General features: G+C 45.7%; 1 protein-coding gene across 1 annotated transcript in view; it reads right to left on the reverse strand.

Annotated features, from left to right (window-relative positions):
• Positions 1 to 1191: 1191 nt before the first annotated feature.
• The window catches only part of FBXL7 (F-box and leucine rich repeat protein 7), a 319066-nt gene continuing 305832 nt past the window's right edge, over positions 1192 to 14425 (reverse strand). The window contains exons 3-4 of the mRNA XM_008151665.3: positions 8747 to 9358; positions 1192 to 2104 (exon numbers count right to left, since the gene is read on the reverse strand). Of these exons, the coding sequence (XP_008149887.1) occupies positions 1368 to 2104; positions 8747 to 9358 (1349 nt within the window). The 3' untranslated portion in view covers positions 1192 to 1367. The remainder of the gene's footprint in view (positions 2105 to 8746; positions 9359 to 14425) is intronic.

The following is a 14425-nucleotide window of genomic DNA, read 5'->3' on the forward strand; positions in this document are numbered from 1 at the left end:
GATGTGCCTGATGCAGGCCACATGTGCACTGCAGGACATGTGCTCTTTTGGGCCTTGCTTGTTAGTTAAAAACTGTGAGGGCCTTTCCTCCATTTGAAAACTCTCCGTTTGAAAGATCAACTTGACTGAAGGATGTGGGCTTGGCTGTGGCTAGGAGTTTCTTGGTGGTAGGAAGTGGGCTGATCTAGCAGGGTGGGAGAAGATGCCCAGGAGACTCACCCATCCAACAAACAGGGATGGGGTAATACTCGGAATGGAGTGAAGGGCATAGAGGACACTGGCGTTGGCACTTCTGAATCTCCCAAAAGCATCCATAGAACTTACACTCTTGGTAGAGGTAGTATATGCCTCTTGTGCTCTAGGCCCGTGGTCGGCAAACTGCGGCTCGCGAGCCACATGCGGCTCTTTGGCCCCTTGAGTGTGGCTCTTCCACAAAATACCACGGCTTGGGAGAGTCTATTTTGAAGAAGTGGCATTAGAAGAAGTTTAAGTTTAAAAAATTTGGCTCTCAAAAGAAATTTCAATTGTTGTACTGTTGATATTTGGCTCTGTTGACTAATGAGTTTGCCGACCACTGCTCTAGGCTAAAGTACTTCTGTTCACTGACATCTCGGTTCCCTCAGTCCTAAACTGGGCATGAAGCCAAGCCTGGAGCTGGATGGTCTCTCATTTAGTGCTGGCAGCTGAAGCCCAGAGGGTCAAATGCTTTGCCTGAGATCACAGAGCCCCTTGGCAGCAGAGTTGGGGGGCAAATGCAGGTCTCTCCTCCTGCACCATGCTGCTTGATGCAAGAGATTCTCTAAACAGGTCTGCAAGTACTTTGTATACACCAGGCGCTGTGGCATGGATTTAACAAGAATTTGCTTGGGTGTGGGATTGAAGAGTGTGGCTTAGGCCAATCAAGCAGTTTAAGGGGGGTGGTGGGTGAGAAAAGCATTATTATTCTGATAATGTGTTATGGTTGCTGTTGGAGGCAGAGAAGCGAGGAAATGAGGGATGGGGGTGTAGGACCCTGGAAATGGGATCAGGAGGAGACAGAGACAGAAGGGGATGTTTCCAAAGCCATCGAATCAGCTTTCTGAGGTACATCTTTTGTGAGCACAGAAACTTCCTGCAATCTACCTGACCTGACCAACAAAACCGTTTACTGCAACAGACCTTTGTCCCGCCCACCCCACCCCCTTCCTTCCCATGACCTCTGTTGCCCCCGAGACAGTAGAAGAAAATAAAAGCCAGATGCCTAAGAACCTTCCTGGAAGAAAGAGCTGTTATGAGCGGGTGTCGGGGCTTACACAGGCTGCCTTAAGAACACACGTTTCCTTTTGTTCATGTTTGTAGGCAATCGGCGCCGGCCGGAAGCTGTCCCTTCAGAAGAAGGCAGGGTTGGTGTGCTCGATGACGCAGCGCTTGCAGTGGCGTTTCACGAAGCGCAGGGCCTCCACCGACACCTCGCAGTCCTGGACGTTGAGCAGCTGGAGGTCGAAGCAGTTGGCCGCCACGATCTGCAGCCCTTGGCCCGTGATGCTCTCGCAGGACTTGAGGCTGAGGCGCTTGAGATTGAAGCAGTTCAGGGCCAGGCACTCCAGGCCCGTGTCCGAGACCAGGGGGCACTTGCCGATGTCCAGGGACTTGAGCTTGGCGCAGTTCTTGGCGAGGTACTCCACGCCGTGGTCCGTGATGCCCTCGCAGCCCCTCGCGTTGAGGTAGCGCAGCTTGCTGCAGTACTTGGCCACGTAGCGGATGCCCACGTCGGTGACCCGGCCGCAGTGCGCGATGCTGAGGTACCGCAGGCGCGACTCCAGCTTGGCGATCTCCCGCAGGCCGAAGTCGCTGACGAAGCGGCAGTCGCTGACGCTCAGCTCCTTGATGGACGGGCAGTAGATCATCAGGTAGCGCAGGCCCTCGTCGGTGAGGCGGACGCAGCGGCGCAGGTACAGGTGGGTCAGCTGCGTGCAGTGCGCCGCGATGGTGTGCAGGCCCTCGTCCTCCAGCACGAAGCAGTCCGTCATGTCCAGGTAGCGGATGGAAATCTGTTTGCCATGCAAGGGGGACAGTTTAATGGAGGCCTCCCGGGTCAAGCTGATGCAGGTCACTTTGGAGCACCCTACACAGAGAGACAGAACACACGCTCAGAGTAACCGCGGGGATTGGGGAGGGGGGCCTGCCCTGGGTGGGGACGTCACAGCTTTCTGCCCTCCCCCAGCCCGATCCCCTTCCCTACTGGGCCCCTGCAGAGAAGGAGAGCAAGGATGGATTCTCCCTGTTCATTGATTTTAAAAAAAAAACTATTTTGATTATTTGAGTTTAAGGGGGTTTGCGAGCTTTAGAATCAGAAAGGCCATGGTTCTAATTCCAGATCCATCTCTAGTGGGCAAGATATTGGGCAAGTCAAGCCTTTTGAGTATTTCCTTCGTCTTAAAATGGGGATGTTGACGCTCCCTGAAAGGTGGCTGTGATGAAGAAATGAGACGTGTATAAATATCTTGCCCTGGTCCTGGAAGCTCAGTAAAGGTTACTTCTTCCCTGTAATGGCCTGCTAGCTCTCTGGTCCAAAGAAGTGTGATATGAGAGAGAAGGCTTGGCCCAGACCTTGGCTTGGCTGAAAGAGCTCTGACTGGGAGTCACACATGGTTCAAGTCTATTTCTTATGGCTTCAGGCAAGAGGCTTAACTTTTCTATCTCAAGACTCTCCTTTAACAGGAATGAACAGCTGGTGTGCCTCCAAAATAGGGAGATAATGAGGATGCAGCCAGATAATGGATAGGGACATACTCTGAAAACTCTATGGGAAATACATGTAGTTATTAGTCTAACAAGGTGACCATCTGGGGATTCAATTCAATCCTCTTGGGTGAAGGAAGAATAAGCGTGTCATCTGGATTATTGTTCTAGCCTCTCAAACAGTCTCCCTGCCCTGCCTCACCCCCCGACCTTCTAGTCTCTTCACAGCTGCCAGAAAGATTCTAGAAAACAGAACTGCAATCATGTCACCCTGCTCAAAGCCTCTGAATGGCACCCATACCCCAGAGTAAATAAAATATACAGTTTTAGAGGTCTCAAGGACTTGCGCCTGGTGCACTCTGAGTGTGGCTCTTGCTCCTTCGACCTCACTGGCCTCCTTGCTTCTTTGCAGACTTGTCACATTCCCTCCTGCCTCAGGTCCGTGTACTGAACTGGGCTCCCCCAGATCTCCATGGGCCCATGCCACTTCCTTAGGTCTCTCAGCACATGTCAGTTTACTGGGCAATTCTTCTCTACCAGTAATTACCCTGTGTGAACCAGTATCCCCTCCCTGGCTCCCATTCATTCACAGCGCTCTGTCTCTGTCACTTTGTGGGATTATATAAGTGTTTGCTGTCCCCACTCTGGAATGTCAGCTCCTGAGAAAAGGGACTCTGGGCTATTCATTGCTGTTTCCCTCACACCTGCATCACACTGGTGCTCACTAGGGATCTGTAGAATGAATGAATGAATGAATGAATGACCTACAGAGTGAATAGAGTTTCTATAGGAAGATCAGGTAGAAGAATCCAACTTCCTACATTTAAATGTCCTCAAAACTTCAACCCTGGCTGATGTATATTTACATTGTAAAACAGTTGTCTATATTTTATTATAATGCCTTTCATTTGTGTTGAATTATGAAGTTTACAAAGAGTTTTTATAAACATTTTCTTACCTGATTTTTGAAACAGTCCATTTTACAGATATGGAAATTTAAGTTCAGGAAGATATCTTTAGATGCCTCTCTAAGCATTGTTTCTAACCCCTTCCCCTCAAGAACATGCATGTGTATGGATTATATTCATATTTACACTATATATCATATAATTATTTTATACTTATATATAATACTAGCTTTCCCGTTGCAGGAAAATTCCTGCAATGGGATTTCCTGCTGCACTCTACCCCGCCTCCGTTCCTCCCTTGCCGCCCGCCTCGCCTTCTCCTCCAGCCCGCCCGCGTTTCCCTTCGCCCCCGGCCCCGCCTCCACCCCGCCCTTGTCACCGGCCCCGCCTTCTCCTCCAGCCTGCCCGCGTTTCCCTTCACCCCCGGCCCCGCCTCCGCCCCGCCCTTGTCACCGGCCCCGCCTTCTCCTCCAGCCCGCCCGCGTTTCCCTTCACCCCCGGCCCCGCCTCCACCCCGCCCTTGTCACCGGCCCCGCCTTCTCCTCCAGCCCGCCTTCGTTTCCCTTCACCCCCGGCCCCGCCTCCGCCCCGCCCTTCTCACCGGCCCCGCCTTCTCCTCCAGCCCGCCCGCGTTTCCCTTCACCCCCGGCCCCGCCTCCGCCCCGCCCTTGTCACCGGCCCCGCCTTCTCCTCCAGCCCGCCCGTGTTTCCCTGCGGCCCCGGCCCCGCCTCCGCCCCGCCCTTGTCTCTGGCCCCGCCTTCTCCTCCAGCCCGCCTTCGGTTCCCTTCGCCCCCGGCCCCGCCTCCGCCCCACCCTTGTCCCTGGCCCCGCCTTCTCCTCCAGCCCGCCTTCGTTTCCCTTCGGCCCCGGCCCCGCCTCCGCCCCGCCCTTGCCGCCCGCCTCGCCTTCTCCTCCAGCCCGCCCGCGTTTCCCTTCGGCCCCGGCCCCGCCTCCGCCCCGCCCTTGTCCCCCGCCTCGCCTTCTCCTCCAGCCCGCCCGCGTTTCCCTTCACCCCCGGCCCCGCCTCCGCCCCGCCCTTGCCGCCTGCCTCGCCTTCTCCTCCAGCCTGCCCGCGTTTCCCTTCGGCCCCGGCCCCGCCTCCGCTCCGCCCTTGCCGCCGGCCCCGCCTTCTCCTCCAGCCCACCTTCGTTTCCCTTCGCCTACGGCCCTGACTTCGCTCCTCCCTTCTCCTCCCCCCGCCCCCCTGGCTTGCTTGCTTCTTCGAAGCTTTACTCCCCTTTGCAGCTCTTGGCTTCTTTCGACACTGTCTTGATATGCAAATTAGCCGCCATCTTTGTTGGGGCAATTTGCATACTCGTCCTGATTGGTTGGTGGGCGTGGCTTGGCTGGTGGGCGTGGCTTAGGTGTAGCGAAGGTGCGGTCAATTTGCATATTTGTCTATTATTATATAATATATGAAACACTTATTTCATTGTGTAATTAAGTTCACTATGCATTGCCATGTAAATGAGTACAGTATATTTTTAGTGTGTAAGTATAAATAATTGGTATGCATAGTCTATATAGTATATAAATAAATGCATATGTAGATATAGTTTATTACACTACATAGCCTGCTCACTTTCTCTCTGCTCTACCCGAATCCCTCTGGCATGTCTTAAGCCAGGTGCCTCACCTCGGGCACCTCTGTGTTTCTCACTTACATCCAAGGCTTCCAAGCAGCTGCACTAGAGTACTAGCTGGGACTTTCCTCCCACTTTTTGGCAGGCTGCCCAGGAAATGCGTGTAAAATTCAGGCCCTGGGAATAACATGGCTCAAAAGCCACGTGCTACCAAGTCAAAGAATTTCAGGAAGGAGTAAAGCATACAATGCAACACTGGCGAACAAAGATGCGACTCGCCAGAGGCGGCCCATGCTGCTCCAGTGGGCTCCGTGGTGGTACCCCTGAACTTGGGCTTTGAAATCTTCCTTTGTTTTGAGTTTCTTTTTCTAGGTTGACTGTACTCCTGCTTATACTGAATTTATGTATCCACTGTAGTGGCTGCCCATCTCTGACATCTGGGAAGGTACTTTGTTTTTCAAGAGTACATGACAAACTTTGTTCCATATATAGTTAAAATATCTAGCGAAATCCAGGAAAGATGCTGTATTTGGTCCAAGGAAATTTAGGCATTGTTTTTGAAAAATAGTTCCAAATTTAATGAAATACCAGTTTAGCTCAGTTTTGGTAAATAAACTATTGTGATATGCTTATACTACTTTAGATCAATAATTTTTAATTTTAATGTTAGCCTTAATTTTTACAGATCTGCTAAGTTTGGGTTGAAAAGAAACTGGTCCATGGCTCTGTAGGTGACATCTATGGCTATTTCATGCAGTCATACATTAAAGACATAGCGAGAACCTTAGAAATCATCCTATATAACCTTCGTTTTTTAAAGAGGGGACATCTCAGGCTCAGTGAGAGTGTTACTTGTACAGCCAGACTAGGGCAAAGTTTCTCGACTCCTGATCCACTGTTGGTTCTGTTTCTCTGGAGAACCCTGACTAAACATTTATAAAAGGTGATATGTGATAATTAAGAAAACACTACAGCTAGTTATAGTTACTTTCAATGACTCGAAAAGATAACTTTCAATGTGGGCATTTTCTGCATTGCTGGGGATGGGAGAGGAAGTCTCTCATGTCCTCAGGGGGGGATTAAGATCTAGACCAGCAATGAGTCTTCCACAGTCAAGCTTATTGCCTTTGAGAAGGTGGCCACTGTCAGAGGCCAGCTGTAAGAACCAAGGAGAACAAGACATAGATGAGATCACCTCTGGCAGCCCTCCGGCTGCTCCCGGTATCAATGTAGCAATTCCCAGATTCTCTCAGAAATGGAGGGCACCTCTGTGATAACAGATTCATCCTTATGGCTTGTTAGATCTTTCAAGTCCATCTACCTGAAAAGCCCTTCTCTACCCTTCCCGGCCAATATCTGAAATTCTGTATTTTGTCGAGTTACAGATTCCCCTTGTTATGGGCTCTATGTACACCAAGCATGTCAAACTCGTGGCCTGCAGGCCACATGCGGCCCACAATGAATATTTTTGTGGCCCAGACAATATCATGGTGTGAGCAGTTATTTACAATTATGAAAGGAAATAAGTCTCCTGCCAGATCCAGAATTACGGACATTCACCTTGGGTCAGTTTGGAAAGTAATCACTGCGAACAAGATTTCCCCTGAAGTAGGAAAGACAGTAGCAGAGGAAGAGAAGCCAAGTGTCAGGAAGAAAACATTAATGTTATCATTATTCTTATTCTTTTTGTTTTTTATACTATACTTTTCGAAATACACCCATGTTTCTATGAATATTGAAGCTTTTTTTTTTTTTTTTTTTTTGCGGCCCACATAAACTTAAACCTTGTTTATTTGGCCCGTGTTAGCCTTTGAGTTTGACATGCTTGATGTACACATATCACAGGAGGGCTTTGGGAGACATATGAGACCCTATACAAATACATATGGACTTCCAAAAAGTCAGATTACTATAGAGGAAGGGCATTAAGACTTACATACCAGTTAGTCAAAGGGGCTAAAAGCAGGACCCACTCACTCAGGCTAGAAGCCCAGGTATTTCCATTCTTAACAAGCCAAAGTAGTTTTTGCATTGAATTTCAATAGGACTCCAAAAGAGAGGGCACAATTGCCTGCAGCCTGTATCAGAGGTGTATGGGGAGTCCCTTCAATGAAGATGGGGGTTCCAAAAAGAAATCATTTTCTAATTGGAGGAAGGAAAAGAAAATGAGGTGTTTATAAAAGAGGTCCACAATGCCCAGAATCTTAGAATGTTAGAATCCAATCCCTTTGTCTTTTTTTTTTTTTTTTTAACTGAAGATGAAAGACATCTAGAGGAAGCTGAGAATTGTCCCAAATCACAAGGTTTTGAAATTAGTTTCCACCACATCACAATGCTTTCTCTTTCCAGAACTCCTTGGAGGAAAAAAAATGTAAGAAAACCTCTCGGTTTCCTGCTTCATTATGTCGATGGCTGCTCAGGACTGAACATACGGTTACTATGGTTTTGTAACGACGCCAGCTGAAGCGGGGAGCAAACAGTTGCTTGCCAGCAAGGGAAAGAATCTGCAAAAAGTAATTGACTGTCATCTGAAATATTTTCAGATGTCGGCTTTTGAAAGAGAGAGCAAACGGAGAGAACTGGCTTTTACCTCAGGGTTTTTTTTTTGTTTTTTTCTGTGTTTTTTTTTTTTTTTTCAGGGTATCATTTACCTCAGATGCTTGTAAATCCCAAATTCTGTTTATTTGCCAGTCCCAGTGGTTTTTACTTCTTGACCCCTCCCCAACTATCCCTGAGGTTGTGGCTCCTGCTGTTCATTTCTTTAACTCCCTGATGCATCTTACACACTTTAGCTTCTCGAATGTTCATCTTTTCACTGGGCAACAGATGAGATAAAGAGAAGCTGTTAGTCTGGCCGGATCCACATCTGGCGCCAAAGGGTGAGTCTGGGTTTTGATTCTTCCTGCCTGAAAGAGGTTTTTGAGCAAAGCAGCCATGCTGGGATTTCCCTCAGGTTTTAAAAGAACTAAAGGCCCCAACTCAATAGGCCTTACTTTTGCACTATGTGTTTGAGGATTTTGCTTACGGAAGATACAAAATCAACCCACAGGTGAGGAGACTTGGGGTGAAATATAAGGAGACACTTGGCCAGGATGGGTTTTCTCCAGTGTCTGCAAATTGGCAATCATGAGCACGGCCCACAGCACAGCTCTCAGGCTCTATAGAACAATAACCCAGGGACATAAGGACCTGCCTGTGATTGGATACTTGGTTCCCATGATCTAAGGTTGCTCTGAAATAACTGGGAGTTATGGGGGAGAACAGACATTGAAAAGTCTTGCTAACTTGGAAGAGCCAGACCAAAGATGCCTCTAGTTCTCCTAAGAAGTGGACATTATTGATGGAAGAGATACCCCTGGCCTCCAGCATCATGATTACATAGAGACAGCTTCTATGGAAGTCAGCTCCTTCCCTCCTACTCTCCGTCTTTAATGGTCACCAAGAAGTGGCCCCTCCCAAGGTGGCAACGTGGTCTACTGCTTTCAGATGGTGCCTTGGGAAGTCCCTCTGGTGGGAGGTCAGCTGCCCTTTACCTGACACATCCAGGTGCTCCAGGTTCGGGCAGAGGGACACCACGTCGAACACGGCCTCGTTGGAGATGTTGTAACAGCCTGAGACTTCCAGGCGCCTGAGCTCCGGGCAGCACTGGGCGATGGTGTAGAGCCCTCTGTCCGTGAGCCGCCGGCAGCCACTGACAGTCACGGTTTCCAGCATGAGACAGACGTTGGGTGTGTCCTGGCACAGCCTGCGGGTCAGCACCTTGAGGGCGCGGTCCACGTTGATGGTCTCGCCCGTCAGGCGGATAGTCCTCCAGAGCCGCGGGTCCCAGGCCAGGTTGTACCAGCGGCGGCACACGCGGGCGCAGCGGCACAGCTGGTTGGTGGGCAGGAAGGAGAAGATGTGGACCATGGAGTGGTCCGGGAGCCGCTCGATGCTGGCCTGCTCCTTCTGGGGCCTGGAGGCCAGCCGGATGAGCGGGTGGGTGAGGCGGGTCGGGGGCGGGGAGTGGACCATGGCCACCGTCTCCCCCGTGATGGAGGACGAGGAGGTGGATGAGCCCCTTCCATTCTGAAATCCCGGCAGGTTCGGTGGACATATCAGGGCTGGGCTGGGCGTGCTCAGGGTGCGCATGCTCAGGTCGGAGTCTGGCAAAGGACAGAGAGCAAAGGGTTAGTGACGGCCCCAGCGGAGCCCCAGAAGGAGGCAACTGTGGGTGACCCTCTCATTCCACGGATACCCATCCAGGGCAGACCCTGCTGAATCCATCACCGGAAGCAGAAGCTCATGCAAGGTTCAGTTTCAGAGAGGAGCTCATCTTCTGCACCAGGGATGGGCAAACTTTTCCCTAAGGGGCCAGATCTGAAATATTGGAGGCACTGCAGGCCATATGGGCCCAGTCTCCGTGGCAATTACTCAACCTCAGTGTTGTGCAAAAAGCTGCTATAAACAATATGTAAAGGAATAGGCGTGGTAGCGGCAATAAACTTTGTTTTTTAAGAACAAACCAGCTGGGTTTGGCCTGAGGGCCATAGTTCGCTGACCTCTGATCTACAATTAATGGTGAGTATCTAAAGGGCACAACTTCAAAGTTTCATTATTTCTATGCTGGAGGGACACTCCATATATCATGAACACAAACTGATTTAGTTTCCTAATTATATTTCGGTTAGGCAGAAAATATGCTTCATTTACAAATGAGGAGCATGAGTTTCAGAAAGGAAGTTGGGCCAGTGGGTGTAAAAAAATGTTGCTATCTTTGTCCTTACCTGCCCCCTAGCATCTGCCCCCCCCCCCATCTTTTGATAACTGAACCCCAAACGAGGGGACCCAGGTCTGGGGAGCACCCCTTTCCTTCGTTAGATTTCAGGTTGGTACTTCTAAGCCTTGGGTATACATGGCCATATTTATTTTTTCTTCGTATTAATAACCCATTCCATTTGCATTTAAATAATGTGAGTTAAATTTGGTCCTTGGAACCAAACAGATCACTTGATGAGGAGGACACAGTGGTGTTAAGTTTATGAGGAGTTATGTTCTTCAGAATACTACTATAATGAGTCTGCTCACTTCATATCCCCCTATCTCAATATATGTATGAGAAAGAATTTATTCTCTACAAATATTTCTATATTATATATTTTGCATTATAATGGATATATTCATCTAGGAAGACATTTATTTTCTCTAATTATGTTTATATATTTTATATATTTTGCGCGTACACACACACACACACACACAGAGAGCCTACCTTTAAAAGATTGAAAGGTAGATAGAGTAGTTTTTTTCTCCAAAATAGAAATTTCTTCATCTGAAATAGTGAGTTGAGCTAGATGATTTCAAAGTCATTTCCAGCTCCAATTATAGCTCTAAAGACTTAAAAACTCTATAGTTGTGTGCCTTTCCACATTTCATACCTTGGGACTTTTCAAACACTCATTTTTTCAAATAACTCTCAGTAATAACATACAACACACAAAATTCTGACACCCATATCTCCACTGAGTGTCTGTTTATAGTTTTCATATGCATATACTTTTTGTACTGCAATAATTTTCTTCTTTTAGTTTACTGCTTTATAACCTAACATTGGAAATGCCCTTCACATGTCCACAACTTTGCTCAGGGAGCATCTTTGAATTATTGTCTTCTCTACCTCGCTGCCTGCCCCTTGAAATACAAATACTCTTTGAGACTGAGCACAAATGCCTTCCCCTCTAAGAACACTTTCCTGGTATCTTTAGGACATAATCAATTCCTTTCCCTATGAGTCCTCATTATATAGGTATCTGTGAATGTATCTTTCCCTAATGTGCTTGGATTGTATTATTTTTCTCAGTTTTGCATCCCTTCTATATCCCACATCCCTCTTGGTGAGATTTTATAGTTCCTCTCAGGCAGAGCATATCTCTCTAGTTCAGTGATGCTGGGCTTGGCTACATGACGTGCTTTGGCCAGTGAATTGCAGGGAAAGTGATGTGCCCAGAGCCATTGGTGTGGGTGGGCACGCCTGGCTATCCCACTGATCTTAGGATGAGGAGAAGCCAATGGAGCAGACAGAACTGCCCCCAACCTGCTGCTGAGAGTCAAGCTCAACTAAGCTCTGCTGGGCGCAACCAATGCCCAGATGAAGCCACAGATGTGTGAGCTAAAATTTTGAGTTGTTGCACAGCATTACTGCCTTCTATTACATTAAAAACTCCTTTGAGACCAGAATTAAATTGTTTTATTATGTGTGCCTGGTGGTATCTGATATGGCTTATGGTGCATAGTAGGTGCACATAAATGTCTTGATTTAAATGAAAATACTTACATGTTTAAAAATATTACAATTTCTAGCTTGGCATGTACTTTTATATCCCAGGTGCATTTTAAATCATTCATAAGAAAAGGAATATGTATTTTTTCTCAAGATATCATAAGGACACCAACCCCAGCACTCAGTGGGGAAAGGGATACCTCAACTTCCCGAAAACATTAATGACATTGTAATATAAACAAAGCAGAGAGAAAGAATAAGGATTTAGAATATGAATTTGGAATATTTTGTAGGTATGAACTTATTTTCATATCTGAATACCCATTCCAAAGCGAATTTCTACCTATCTGATGTCTTTTTTTAAAATTTCTTTATTGATTAAGGTATCACATATTTGTCCTCATCCCCCCCATCTATCTGATGTCTTGAGGGCAAAATCTGCCTGTATCACTAAGGTGATATTTTTTGGGCTAAAACACAATTTGACAATAATTCTGAGAGGATATTATTGCTAATTTTAACACATTGTATACATTTATGTAAAACTTAGCCATTATATTATATCTTTCTATACCTTCTCCCCTAGGCAAATGGTGAAGGAAGGATAGTATATGGAAGGTCTCCATACTGCCAGACATTATTTTGAGCAGGGAAAATAACAGAACTTGCAATATGTGCTAAGTGAAATATACATTTCCAAAAGCTTCTATCAAACATTAAATTCACTGATGGCTGCATCAAGTGTCCTAAAAATCTCAGAAGTCCTCTTGGTAACTGGACATGTTGCTCATAATGAAATGGCACATAGTAGTCTGTTTAACAGCCTTCTTTGCCTGCTGCTTCTGTGGCATCCACATCACCACAGGAGCAGATATCACCCACAAAGCATTCTTGGCAAGAAACATTGCAAGGAAGTGTACACAAAAGGCTCTCAATCATTTATGTGAAGCTAAGATGCCCCTTGGAATGTCAGGAAAAGGAATACCCAAACTCTCAGGAGAGGACTATATCTTCAGAACATATAAAATATTTCCAAAATGTAAAAGGCAAGAGGCCTTTTTATCTACCAAGACCACTGTTTTCCCTGCAGACATTCTTTGAGCAAACATTTTTTTTTTCAAGAATAAGTACATGAATTGATAATGTAATCTTTTAAAGGTAGGCTCTACAGATTATTTTGTGATAGGATGGATGAGCACATGGAAGGATGGACAGAAAGATAGACAAAGCTATTAGAGGAAAAATTTGCAAATAAAGGACAGGTCTGGTTAATTACAAATATAAGGATTAGAAAAGAAGTTGCCAGTTATGAATGTGTACGACTCAAAGAAAGATAGAGATAAACATGCAAGTATCATGAAAACAGAATGGGAGAATTTAAAGAGGAAATGATCACACACTTTTTCAATAGGACATAATTTTGTGTCTAACTGTGTCTCTTAATGATATTGAGAAGGTGGATATATTCAAAAGATTGAAATAGAACTGCAACAAAAAAACACCCAACCACATAGCACTGATATTTGTAGAAAAATATACAGATGGACTGCAAGGAATACACAGGGATAGAGACTGGGTGTTAAAATCCCTGGGCTGCTGCAGATTCTTAGAATACAGATTTATAGGCAGAAAAGAAAGTAATGATTCCTTCCTTCATTGGATCATTTAACACACATTGTTACTGCAGCGTGAGTGCCCAGAAGGGGTCTAGGAAGGGAGGAGTTTTTGCACTTGACTGGATTATAAAGCAAGTTTCTAGCCCACCTCCTTTCTGCATCCACCACAGTCCCATTAAAGTACATCCTCAACCTAGACTCTGACCTCTCCAATCCTTTAGGGAGAGAGAAAAATGACTCCATATTGAGAATGCACCCAAATCACACAAAATCCAGGATGGTAAAGGATAGAAAAGTTTGTACATGTCTGGGAAAAAAGTCAGTTTTCATAAGCGTCAGCTGAAGACAATGGATACAGAAGCTCCCGGTAGTGAGTGAAAAACATGGTAATTAAATCATATTTTTGTTGAGCTTTTGGATTTTCTCGAAAAGAATATAATCTATAACACAATAGAGATCCTAAATCCAATAAATATAATTATACTTTTTATATTGATATTCTCAACCGTTGTCTAAGAGATCGTTGATTCTTTAAATTTTAAGAGCTTGTGGCTCCATTAATAATTGAAAACATTTCCAAGTATGTAATTTACATGAGAACACTATGGTTTGTGTTCTTAAGTTACTTTAAATATGTAAAGAATACCGAAAAGCATAGCTGTTTTTTTTCTGGGAGGAAAAAAAACCCTATAAACTCTTTTTCTCATGGTTTCGGAGTCCTGGAAATTTTACATCTTTAGTAATTACAGTAGAGTAGAAAATATTCAAGGCATCTCATACACACATGCTTATTAGACACATTTTCTTCTAACTAGATAGCTGCCTGTTTTGTACAAGTTTTTATTTTCAAACCGCTGCTGTTTACACTCTAGGAAGTCATATTTACATTACACTGGCCTTTCAAAGTCAAAATTTACAAAGCTACTCTGCGTGTTCCCACTCTGATTACCAAAACTTTGGTGCAAGATGCTTTCCATTATAAGTGGTCTTTCTACTCAAGAACTCTTGCCATAAAAAGCAAGGTTTCTTTTCTTAGCTTAAACTCAAGCTTTAAAAAAATACATCTATAAAACTCAGCGAGTGAAGAAAAATACCATCTGAAGGATCTTTTTTCTTCTTGTTTTATTTCAAAATATTTTTTCTTAATGTGGTTCACTTTATATACACACCTAGGACTTATTTCAGGAATTGGTTGCTCTAAAGTGGAAATCTACAGTATATAGACTAGATTATCTTGCATTTTTCACTGGAGGATTTACCTTCAAGATTACAGGGTTCTTGTTGGTAACATCACCCCAGGATCAGATTATGACTAAGACTCTGTCCAAGAACAAAAC

This window comes from Eptesicus fuscus, chromosome 4, assembly GCF_027574615.1.
Source record: "Eptesicus fuscus isolate TK198812 chromosome 4, DD_ASM_mEF_20220401, whole genome shotgun sequence".
Lineage (NCBI taxonomy): Eukaryota > Metazoa > Chordata > Mammalia > Chiroptera > Vespertilionidae > Eptesicus > Eptesicus fuscus.